This window comes from Spermophilus citellus (genome assembly GCF_964194105.1).
Source record: "Spermophilus citellus genome assembly, chromosome: 9".
NCBI classification, from domain to species: Eukaryota; Metazoa; Chordata; class Mammalia; order Rodentia; family Sciuridae; genus Spermophilus; species Spermophilus citellus.
The window spans coordinates 96835223-96848526 of NC_138191.1; the positions used below are offsets into that span (position 1 = coordinate 96835223).

The 13304-nt window shown below is 38.6% G+C and overlaps 1 protein-coding gene across 4 annotated transcripts in view; it reads right to left on the reverse strand.

Moving 5' to 3' along the window:
* TCEANC2 (transcription elongation factor A N-terminal and central domain containing 2) overlaps positions 1–13304 on the reverse strand; it is a 36681-nt gene that overhangs the window by 3794 nt on the left and 19583 nt on the right. For all 4 annotated transcript variants that reach the window (XM_081307131.1, XM_081307133.1, XM_081307130.1 and 1 more), the window contains exon 4: positions 5565–5758. In XM_081307131.1, coding sequence (XP_081163257.1) covers positions 5565–5758 — 194 coding nt within the window. The remainder of the gene's footprint in view (positions 1–5564; positions 5759–13304) is intronic.

Genomic DNA, 13304 nt, shown 5'->3' on the forward strand with positions numbered 1-13304 from the left:
AATTGTGCTATTATAAAAAAACAAACCCAAATCTGAGAGTGCCTTGGAATTCACATAACTGGCTGCCCATATATCTTAATCCAGCAAATAGAGTTGGTACTCTGAGTCTGGCTGGTTCTTGGAGAAACAGCACATAAAAGATCTGACCCCGGGGCTGGGGATGTGTGCGGCCCGGGTTCGATTCTCAGCACCACATACAAACAAAGATGTTGTGTCCGCCGAAAACTAAAAAATAAAAGAATATTAAAAAAAAAAAAGATCTGACCCCTCCCCTCTAGGAAGCCACAGCCTAGAAAGGAGATGGAATGTACAGAGAGTGCCTGGCGCAGCTTGACAGGAGCTAGGTCCGCGGTGTGATGGGAATAGGCAGTATCTAACAATTCTCACGCATGCCTCTTGCTAAATGAGGGACAATGAAATGAAGAAAGCAGAAAAATGTTTGTGATATTAAAATATAAGTCATAAAGGAAAATAATTCATCCTGCACCATTGTGTATAAGAAATTCATTGCACAAAGTGAAGAAGGCCTATCTTATAACAGCCTTGGGTAATCCAAACTTGCCCAAGTTGATAAGCCCTTTCCAATGGGTCCTAACTTGGTGCTTTAGGTAAGTAAACCCTTTTGGATAAAAAGGATCAGTTTCTCTGAGACCCTGAGAAAAAGAGATTTTGCTATGAGATACATCTGTAGAAATGGGAATGGGAACAGAAACCCTAGAAGAGATCTAGCGATTTGCTGTATTTAGCAATATTTCTCTCTCTCATCCTCTGCCTGGTCTCTCTCACACATTTTTGCTCCTCTCCCTGGGTCTTACTCATTACCAATTTTAACCGCCTGGTTCTCTCCTCTTATGCTACACATCTCTACCCACACCTTCTGCTTCCTCATAACTCCTCCAACATCTCTTCTGTTTCAATACTTGCACTGATGTTTTCTTGGTATTTCCTAGTTCCCGTTTCTCGGAGACAGAGAATCTGACGTGCCTTCCTTATCTATTTGTGTCTGTGTGTGGAGCGTGTGTAATTCAGTTGTCTAATCCTGGGCAAACTGGCTTTAGCTGGGGAAGATATAAAACATGACCACTTAGGGCTCTTCTTCACCAGGGAATAGATCTGGTGGGAAATGGTGCCATCATCAATTATAATGTTTGCCACATCTGTAAGCTCTATAAATGCAAGGAAACAAGGTCTTCTTCTTTTGTTAACCATAGGAAGTGTTCAATAAATATTTGTTAAATGAATGTGCTTCTTCCCCATGTATACCTACCTCCTCTCCTGCCCTCTCAATAACATCATGCATAGCAGATGAATGTCTTTTTATTATGTGTTTTCTAGTTAGCAAAATCCTTCCCAGATTCTTACACCAGAGTTAACATTTCCATACTTTGTATGTCTATACCCCTTGCTGGGCTTACACCACTACTTCAGACTGCCTCATGTTTCTGTTTGTTATTTACAGGCTCTCATTCAAAAGATGGTAAGCTAGTGCTTCTCTCTCTCTCTCTCTCTCTCTCTCTCTCTCTCTCTCTCTCTCTCTCTCGTTTCTGTTTGTTATTTACAGGCTCTCATTCAAAAGATGGTAAGCTAGTGCTTCTCTCTCTCTCTCTCTCTCTCTCTCTCTCTCTTTTTCTGTTTGTTATTTACAGGCTCTCATTCAAAAGATGGTAAGCTAGCGCTTCTCTTTCTCTCTCTCTCTCTCTCTCTCTCTCTCTGTTACTGGGGATGGAACCCTAGCCCAGGAGATAGCAAGCTTTCCTAGGAGAGGGACTGCAGCTCATTTATGTTGTATTTTCCCCTGACACCTAGTAGAATCCCACTAAACATTCAATGAATCGAACATCCACAAGAAGCAAACTTTGTGTGGGTTTTCTGACAGCGTGATTGGATTTGTATGTATCAACTCACACTTCTTTTTGACCACTTGAATACATTTATGAGAGAGCTGGTCAAAGCCAAGGGTGCAGCCTGAGGCCATTAAACAAAGAAAAAAACTAACAGTCCCATATGAGAATGTACCCCTGACCTGGATCTCATTAGCACCATCTGACAACCAACTGAGCCAACCAGCCAGTGTTTCATAACTCTTAATGATACAGGCTCACTTTGAGAATCAGGTTCATTTTTTTTAATGACATAATAGGAAAATGATCACAGGACGTGAGGTAGGAAGGAGAGTGGATAATGAGGAAAGGGAAGTAAGAGAATGACACCACAGGGGATGTTCATATGAGGAAAGATCTAAAAGACGGAGAAGAACAAAGAAGATCCGGAAGGGAGATAGTAAAGGGGAATAGAGCTTGGATTTGAACTATGGAGTTTTTATTCATCTATTCCATTATTCCAAGAACAAGAAAATAATCCATGAATCTAGAAAGCAAGATCTGTAGGGTAGTAAAGAGATGAATCTTTTGGCTGTGTGTATATTCTTCATTTTTGACTTTCACTATTAAAGGATATAACTGAAACAACATGGAAACATCTTTTTCTACAAAGAATATAATGAGTAGATTTAGTATTTGCAAAAACACATGCTAGAATCAAATTGTAAAAGCTTTTCAGTCACTGGGCCAATAACTTACCCAATGGTTTTACTACTATTGCCTGGTGTCTGATTTGAATGCACTCCACATTGATTACTGTCAAAGACCAGATACTGGATTAGATGGTTCATTGATTTACCCTAATATGGAAATGTCTCATGATGATAGGTGCTAGGGTTAACCCTACGAAAAAGTGTTTGTATTTACATTTTCTTACATCCCAAACGAACAAAAATACCATCAAATGCTATTTATGCAAGAAAAACAGATTGATTTTTTTTTTCTTTTGGCCAAGGAAGGCAGTAAGACGCATACTTTTAATTTTTAAAATTTACTCTTTGGGAACAAAACCATTCAGCTATGCTTAATCTGATATTTTTTCCAATTACGATGGAAAGCACTAACGAATGTATCACTTTTTTAACTTTGCTTTGTAACACTTGAGTGCTTACCACTTGATGTGCCATTTAAAGGATAATTAATGGATAAACTAAAAGGATAATTATTATGGAGTTTAATATAGCAGGCAAACTGCTCATTAATCCTTACAAGCATAGCTTCGTTATTATCATTTACTTAAAAAGATACCACAGGGAACTGGTATTTACCACCACATTAACTACATATTATATACCCACACTGTATGTTTCTACAATAATTTTGGCTTATTTAAAAAATGAATTTTATTTAAAATAGCACGTCTGTTGGCTAATCGATACTCTGGAAAGTTACTTATAACCTACATATGTTTTTCTCTCTTCCAATATTCATACTGAAGCTTCATTTAAAAGAAGTTAAGCAAACTTACTAAATAGCAATTCCCTGCACCATCAGATAGACATTAAAAATTATAAACATGAAAAAATGAAGATATATAGAAAAGGATATATAAAATGACATTAATTGAAATTGATCAAGATTGAAGAGAAAGCACAAATGTAAATAATCATGTCAATTTTATGCAATGTTATTTAAATAATCAATAAAAATCTTACAGAATGTTTGGCATATAATTTGCTCTAATAATAATTTGCCCAGCATTCATTTAAAAAGCTATAGTAATTTTTACTGAAAAAGGAAATGCACCAAAATGTTAAGATTATGTCTGGGTGGTAGGTTCAATGGAGATTTTCCCCTGCTTTCTACAGTTTTCTCATTTTCTATTCTAAGTTTTCTTTTTTAAACTAAAATCTTCTTTTCAAAAAGTAAATAATATATCACAAGTCCACCTACTCTTCTTTTGTAGATAAAAATTCAGATAGAAGTGGTAAGGTTAAAAAGAAAAAAAATTTTTTTGACAATGTAGTAACAGATCTAATACTTCAGCAAGACTTCTAAATTCCTTCCTTTATTAAAATAATTAAATTATTCTTTAAGGATATTTTAATAAGGAGAGCCTGGGATATCCTGGGAAGAAGAAAAATATAGATGTTTTTGCTTATTTAGCTTTCTGTCACTGTGACAAAATACCTGACAAAATCAACTTGGAGGAAAAATCTTTATTTTGGCTCACAATTTCAAAGGTTTCAGTCCATGGTTAGCTGGCTCCACTGTTTCTGGGCTTGGGATGAAGCAGAGCATCAGGGCAGAATGATGAGAAGAGCAAAGCAGCTCACCTCATAGCAGCCAGGAAACAAAGTCCAAAGAAGAAGCCAGAGATAAGATATACCTTTCCAGGGCATGCTTCTAGTGACCTACTTCCTCCCACTAGGCCCTACCTTCTACAGTTTCTACCACCTCCTAGAATTCTATTCAATTATGAATCCATCAATGGATTAATCCATTGAAGAAATCAGAGTCCTCATGATCCAACCACTTCCCAAATACTCCACCTCTAAACATTGCTATACTGGGTACCCACGCCTGAATTCAACACATCAGAATTTGAGAGATGTTTCTGATTTAAATCATAACAATGTTATATATCTGATTTTTCCAGAGTATTAATTAGCTTGCAAGATTTATTGTTTGGTGATAATTAATACCATTATAAATGAGCAAAAATTATTCCAGCAGGTATACTTCAAACCACTAATATCATCTCAACTTCTGGCTATGAAGATGATAGGGAATATATTTATGCAATTGATTTTATGCCTTAGAATTAAAAGTAGGGGGGCTGGTGATGTGGATCAAGCGGTAGCGCGCTCGCCTGGCGTGCGTGTGCGTGCCCCGGGTTCGATCCTCAGTACCACATACAAAGAAAGATATTGTGTCTGCCAAAAACTAAAATAAATACATAAATAAATATTTTAAAAAAGAATTAAAAGTAGGGGGGGTAACAAAAATGGGAGAGCAGAGTTTTCTCAATAGACAACTTTTTTTGTTTTGTTGTTTTGTTTTGTATCAGGGATTGAACCAGGAGTGCTTAACCACTGAGCCACATCCCCAGCTTTTTTTATATTCTATTTAGAGACAGGGTCTTGCTAAGTTGCTTAGGGCCTCACTAAATTGCTGAGGCTGCTTTGAACTCGTGATTCTCCTGTCTCAGTCTTCGGAGCCAATGGAATTACAAGTGTGTGCCACCCACCCCCAACTCAGTAGATAGCTCTTTCTTTTGTCATTGATATTCCAAAACACAGGCCATCTCAGAATTTTTACTTCACTGGGAAAGGAAAGAATTTTAAATGGGAAGGAACCAATATTCATTAAGTGACTTGTAATCAGCAGGCACTAGATACTATTCCTTTGTATAAATGGTTCATTTAACTTTCCCAATAACCATGTCGGTGGTAGGAATTGTAATTCTCTTTTTTTAGAAAAAGAAAGCAAGTTTCAGAAATGTTAAGAAATTTGCCTAAGGCATCATGACTCCAAGTATGACACCCAGGGTTTCAACCTAGGTCTTGCTAATTCCAAAGCCCACATTCTTACAACACTATTTCCCAGAATGCTTATAAATCTAGAATCCTTAGAGTTATCTGTTAGAACAAGGTCACAGCATTAAGTCTATGAAGGCTCATGAAAACTTAGGGCTTATTTAAGCAAGAGCTCCTAGCAATCACATTCTAATTAGAACTTTACCTTTAATTCCAAGGCTTCTGAGAGTAATTTCTGGGCATTTTTCCTAAGTGACTCAGTTTTGGGATCACTTCGAACTTCAATAGAAGGTCTATCTGAATGTTTTTCAATGAAGGTTTTCCACTCAGTGTAAACTTCTTTGGCAAGAGAAGCCACCTCTGAATCTGCATGTTTACGCATCTTGTTCACAGTGTGACCTGGAAAAGGAGGAGAAAAAACAAAGGAGAGGTAGTTGTATCTATTTCTGAAAAGCACAGAACTAGATGGTCTGACGTGTAGCACTGAACGTCACTTACATACCTAAGGATGTGAAGGGTCTTGAGTAAATGAGACGGTTTTCATAAAGGCTGGTTTCATTAATGGAGAGAATCAGATTTGTTGACAGAAAAAGTCATAAACTAGAGGCATCATCAATAGATTCTTAAAAAGAATAAGAGCCAGGGGTGGTGGTGCAAGTTATACGACCCCAGCAACTCAGGAGGCTGAGGCCTTAAGCCACTTAGCAAGACCCTGTCTCAAAAATAAATAAATAAATAAAAGGGCTGGGGATGTGGCTCAGTGGTTAAATACTTGTGGGTTCAATCCCTGGTACCTAAAAAAAAGTTAAATTAAATTATAGTATGAAGAAATAGAGACAAATTCAGAATGTGGGATAATCTACAAGATAACAGACACAGTTTCTTCAACATTTAAAAAAGGTGGGTAGGGGGCTGCGGTTATGGCTCAGTGGTAGAGTGCTTGCCTAGCATGGGCAAGGTGCTGGGTTTAACCCTCAGCATCACATAAAAATAAATAAATAAAATAAAAGGTGGGTGGGGGTTGTAGCTCAGTAGTAAAGTGCTTGCCTAGCATGTGTGAGGCACTGGGTTCGATTCTCAGTACCACATATACATAAATAAAATAATGGTCCATCAATAACTGAAAAAACATTTAAAAAAAATAAAGGTATTGTGTCCAACTACAACTGAAAAAAAAAGGTGGGTAGGGTTAAGGACTGAGTCTGAACTACCAAATGTGATATGTGATTCCATCATAAAAAACCAACTACTTTGAGATAAATAAAAATATGAATGTGTACCAGAAATTAAATTATATTCAGGAATTATTGCTAATTTTGTTAACAAGAAAGTGGCACTGTTGTGAACTGAAAAAATATCCATACTTTTTTAGAGATGCATACTCAAGTACACTGAGCTGAAATGACAAAAGATCTGGCAAACACCACAAAAGCAAAACAAAGAAAGATGAAGAGAGGCCAAAGGGCATATGGAATTTTGTTCTCGTATTTTACTTTATTTTTGTGTATGTTTCAGATTGTCATAATAAAAATGGAAGAAAGGGGGAAGGGTCAAACATATCAATATGCAAAATTACCTATAAGAATAAAATATGCAGAAAAAGTCAAAGAAATCAACTAAACACAGGAATTAAAATTTCAGAAAAAGAAAGAATTCAAGACAGATATATGTTTGAAAATCAAGAGCTTTCTTAAGGCAGCAATAACCAGCTAGAATCCAATAGGCAAAAAAATCCTGCCTAAGCTAGTAAAAACCGTATTAGTAACACATTAATGAAAGTGGTGCCTACCTCCTTAACAGCTCTGGATGCTTCCTTTGCTCCATTCCTAGAACCAGTGCCCTTGCCTTGGGGCACACTGCCTCCACAAAGGCCTCCTGACTGGCCTCTCTGGCTAGGTTTGGAACCTGTTAATGCCATCTTCCTGCAGTTAGAGAGGCCTTCATTTAATTTTACTATTTTCTTTCTCACTTTTTTTTCAAAACACAAATTTGACCATTTCACACCTGTACTTAAATCCTTCAGTAGTTCCTAAATCACTTAAATATTTTTTCTTCTCTTTAGTTTTGAATTCACACCCCAATGAACATTCTGTCTATTTGGAACACTCTCTTCCCTCTGCATCTGGCTCACTTCCATCAGGCTTTCAGACCCACTCAGGGGTCTCCTATCAGGAGTCTCCCTTACTAGCCCCCATCCTGGTTGGGACCCCTGCTCTGTGCTCCCTTCGCCCCTTTGCTTCTGCTTATCACAAGAATTACAATAAATACAATAGTTAGTTGTAATTATCTGATCAGTTATCAGATAATCACTGAAGAGAGCTACTTGAGGGAAAGAACTGTGACACATTTATCTTTGTATCTCCAGCAGTGAGCACAGTGGCAGGAGAAGGAAGAAGAGTAGCTTGTTGTTTTACTAGATGCACCTAACAAGATCTAATAAAGGGGAAAATATACCATATAATTAGATGAAAGATAAGCACAAAAATACCACGATAGAAATTAATTTGTAATCTCAATGATTATTTTTGTTAGATACAACCAAAAGTTTCTAGACTTATTTTAGAAGGATAACTGGGCAAGAGTATGAAAAAGAGGAGTTTCCCAGGTACAAATAGCCTTATAAGATATTTGAACATATATAAAGCAATAATAATTAAAAGGAAGGCAGACATTTACATTTAATTTGGGAAAATGGTCAAAACAAAATTTCTCCAATTATGCCAACTATATAGCCCAACACTATTCGCTTCCTTTACTCTCCACACACTTCCTGAAGGACGTTTTTGCTGGGTACTAGCCAGGGACTGGTCATGGGGGGCTTGAACAAGTAACTATCGCTGCTTAAAAGTTTAAAGAGAATCCTGGAGGTTAAAAAAAGAAAAAAAAAGTAATGTTGAAGGAAAGATAGGGGTAACAGAATATTAAGAGTCTTTAACTTCTCACTGTAACCATTTATTTGGAAAGGATTTTTATCTGGATTTTCTATTGAGCAGGGAAAGGAGTACATCAATACTCACCATAAACAGGAAGATGAGGAAGAGCAATGCAGAGCATTCATTAGAGACATCTAGAGGTATTTCTTAGATGATAAAGCTGAGGAGACTGCTTTTGAAACACACATCATTTCAAAGCAGAAATCACTACTGATATTTTCCTTTCCTGGGTACAGCTCTTGATATAGCTGAGACTCTTCCCTCAGCAATTGTGTGTGTGTGTGTGTGTGTGTGTGTGTGTGAGTGAACAGCGCGCGCGCGCGCACGCACACACACACACACACACACACAGATTGCTAAAAGCACAAAGATCAGGGCTGGAGATGTAGCTCTGTGGTAGAGCACAAGCTTACCACATGAGGTCTTGGGTTTAATCATTCAATTAATCAAATAAAAACATTTAAAATGCATAAGATACCTATATTCAAGGTATTGTAACACTCCTACTGAGTACCTACTTTGTGCCTGATGATGACAGAGATGAGTAGGACACAATCCTTGGAATTGGCTTATACTTACCCTGTGTTATGGTTTGGATGTGAGGTGTCCCCCAAAAGTTTATGTGTGAGACAATGCAGGAAAGTTCAGAGGAGAAATGATTGGGTTAGAAGAGTCTTAACCCAATCAGTGAATTAATCCCTGATAGGGATTAACTAAGTGGTAACTGAAGTGGTAGGGTGTGGCTGGATGAGGTGGGAATTGGGGCGTGGCTTTGGGGTATATAGTTGTATCTGGAAAGTGAAGTCTCTCTCTACTTTCTGATCATTATGTGATGTCCTGTCTTACCTTGAGCCCTGAGGAATGGAGTCTGCTCTCTGTGGATTGAGACCTCTCTGAAACCGTGAGCCCCTAAATAAACCTTTCCTCCTCTATAGTTACACTGGTCTGGTCCTGTTTCTCTCATCCTTATGTTCACAGCAGCAAAAAAGCTGACTACAACACTCGGCCAAAGTGAACAGGGAAGACATATGTTACAAAAATATTCATCCCAATATAGTTTCAGGTAGTGAAAAGATACAAACAACCTCATCATTATGGGTTCAATTTGTTAAAAAAATTTATGGTCCATTTAAACAAACCACTTTACAACCATTAAAAACTGGAATAGTTTTACATGTAGTAACATGGAAAGATGATCACTGCATTCAGTTAAGTGAAAAAAAAAGGTCTCAAAAGAGGATGCACAGGGCTGGGGATATAGTTCAGTTGGTAGAGGGCTTGCCTCACATGCACAAGGCCATGGGTTCAATCCCCAGCACCACAAAAAAAAAAAAAAAAAAAAAAAAAAAAAAAAAAAGCATGCACAGTTGCACAGCATATAAAGGACTTTAAAAATCACATGTGTATACATATAAATATCTAATTTGTTTATATGCAGAGAAAGTCTTAAGCATTTATAATAAAATTATTTTTTAAATTTTTTATTTAAAATAAATTTTGAAGTTATAGATTGACAGCATGCTTTTATCTATTTTTTAATATTTACTTTTTAGTTGTTGACTCAATATCTTTATTTATTTTTATGTGGTGCTGAGGATCGAACCCAGTGCCTCACAAATGATAGGCAAGTGCTCTGCCACTGAGCTACAGCCCTAGCCCTACAATAAAATGATTAACAGAGGTCTCTTCTGAGTAGGGGGACTATACAGTTCCGCTCAACCTAGGTGCTGGCTTACACGCAAACAAACATCTTAGACAGCTGGGGCTTGCTATAGAAGGGACACATTCAAGTTTCTTTGGAACAGAGTCCTTCCCATCATGTGATCCTCACCTTATCTTTTTTCTCTATCCTAGAAAGGCTCTGCTGATCCAGCTATATGTATGAAAACTGAAGATGCAGAAGCCCCTCAAACAGAGTCCCACTTATCAAATGCAGTGGACTCCCTCTGACACTGCTTGGCTTCAGATACTGGCCTTTTTCCTTCTGAAATATTTTCTTCCACTGCTTTCTGAACTACCTGTTTACTGGGTCTCTTCTTCCTTCTCTATATCTCCTCTGCTGGCTGCTTATCCTTTCCCCACCCATTAATTATTTGAGCTCCAGCTTGGGCACTATCCTTGGCCTCTTCTTTCCTTCTCTGAGTAATCTTATCCACTCCTATGGCCCAACCTCCACCTGCAAGCAGATGACTTCCACCTATGTATCTCTAGCTAAAGGTTCCCACTGTGCATAAGACCCAAACATTTAACCAGTCCCCTTCTAAACATCTCTAACTCAACCATTCTTGTCACATGATGGCACTGCCACCCATCCATCACTTAATGCTCCACTGTTTCTCTCATCCTTATGTTCATTCAACCACTCCAACTCGTACAGAGTCACTTCCTTACCAGTCTCTGTATCTTTTCCTCTTCCTTTTCACCTTCCTCTCCATTTACATGGCCCTAATTCAGGTTTTCACCACCTCTCCACTAGTCTACTACAAAAGTTCATCTCTGCCCCAATCTGGCCCTCTCTAACTCAACCTCTACACTGAATTCAAAATGACCTTTTAAAGACGATTCAAACTGGGCACCTGTAATCCCAGTGGCTTGGGAGATGGAGGCAGGGGGATTGTGAGTTCAAAGCCAGCCTCGGCAACTTAGCAACTTAGCACAGCAATGCAGCAAGTCTGTCTCTAAATACAATATAAAAAGGGCTAGGGATATGGTTCAGTGATTGAGAGTCCCTGGATTCGATCCGTGGTTAAAAAAAAAAAAAAGACAATTTAATCATATCACTCCCCCAAATCCTTCAGTGGCTCTCTATTGCTCTCAAGTTTGTTTCTAAGTATAGCATTAAAGTTCTGCATGTCCAGAACCTCTTTGGCCTTACTTTATGCCATATTGTCCTCTTTTAGTCCTTCCACACCTTTTTCTCCATGCACTGAGTTCTAGATACAGTGAGTAGATTGTAGGTTCCTGTTTTGGGTGATGCTGTCTGGCCTTTTCACATTTCTGTACCTTAGCACTTACTGTTTTTATTTATTGAACTTCTGCAGTGCTGTGGATGGAACTCAGGACCTTGTGCAGGCTAGACAAATGTTCTACCACTGAACTACATCCCCAGTCCTATCTAGAATATATAAATGCCTACTTTCTCCTCAAAAGTGTAAATGTCTTGAGGGCAGAACCTGTACCTTACTCCATGTTATATTCCCAAGTCCCAGAAAAGGGCCAAGTACAGAAGAAACAATTAATAAATGTTTGCCGAGCTCAATCAAAACAGTTAAATAAAAAAAGCATGTATGGAGCTGGGGTTGTGGCTCAGTGGTAGAGCACTTGCCTGATACTTGTGAGGCTCTGGTTCCATCCTCAGCACCACATAAAAATAAATAAATAAAGGTACTGTGTGTCTACAACCAAAAATTAAAAAAAAAAAAAAAAAAAAAGCATGTACCTTTGGCTTTCAAATTGTACTAACATTTGGAAATGGATTCCATTGATTGGGAAATCACACAACTGCAGACAAAATAACAGACTATACTATAAAGACATGGATCCAAAAGTATTGGGAAACAGAAAAAAGTTTCTAATTCTCACCTATTGCTTTGTATAAATTATCTCATTTAATTCTTATAACTAGATAATGCATTGAATATCACTACTATTTTTCTCCTTTTACAAATGAGAAGCTGAAGCTGGGCAAAGTAACTTGCTCAAGGTCTCACAGCTAGTCTGTATGGAAGGCAGGACCTGAAAAGAGCAGCTTCACTCCTGAACACCTAAGACCCTGGAATTTTCTATTAGGGACTGACACATAGAACACCGGCTCTGTTGAGATAATGTTGTGCACCTTCTTGGTTTTCTCAAACCAGAAGGGCACAGGTCCTGAGAAATGGCCCAAGGATACCAGGCTTCCACTCTCATGCAAGGACAGCAGAATTGCTGCTTTCGGCCTGTACATTCCACAGATGCTCCCACAGAGCCATGCCCAGACTGGTCTGGAGGCTCAGCTAGGGAAACCAGCTCAGGATGGGCAGAGCTATAAAGGAGCCTCGGGGAATGCAAGACTTGTTAGCAAGAGGGAGGACCATCCAAAGAATGAGATGGAGAAAGATAATCCAGTCTGGGGCAAGAAATGAGATAAGAGGAGGTTATCTAGGGGCCCCCCTCCTATAAAAAACAAATTGTAAATTTCAGATCCCAAAGGTGATTTCAAAATAGCATTAATGAGTTTGCCACTGTGCTAAACACTTGACATATTGAACAAATGTAATCCTCAGAACAACCCTACGAAGTAGGTGCTATCATAGTGTCTCGTCTTACAGGTAAAGAACCTGGGGTACGGAGAGGCTAAGTAACTCAGGAAGCATGGCAAAAAGCAGGGCCAGGTGTCAAGTGCACACATAGGCAGTCTAGCTCCAGAGCCTACTTTAACCCTGTACTGTTGCCTCTGTGATCAGACAGTCCTACCTCCTCCTGATTTACATGAAAAAAATGAGGCTCCATGACCTTTCCCCAAGGTCACAAGTTGGTCAGTAGCTACATCACGGAAGTTAATGATCTGCAAAAAGTCATTATTTGCTCCATGAAGTTTATGTTTTAAAGTGAACAGTGCCACTGGCTAGTCTTATGACCTGGGTCAAGTCCCCTGGGTTTAAGGTTAAGGGGTTTCTGCATCCTAGCACATTGTTAAGACAAATTCCCAGCAGGAAGCAGTTTTTTGCTCATTTAACAAATATTACCAAATACTAGGCATTTACCAGGCCCTGTGCCAGGCACTGGGTTAGAATGTTGAGCCAGACATGGCCCCGCACTAAAGAGCTCAGGCAGGAGCTTCCCCTTGAGCATAAGGGGAAGACAGCTAAACACAGAATGCACAAAAGTGTTACAGGTCCTAAGATCAAAATGTTTGGGGAACTCCTAAGAGAATCAAAAGGACAAAAGAGAAAGTGGCAATGTTTGTCCTGAGTCTTCACAATGACTAAAAGGGCAGGAACGGCACAAAAAGTGGAGAAACAAGAGCATGA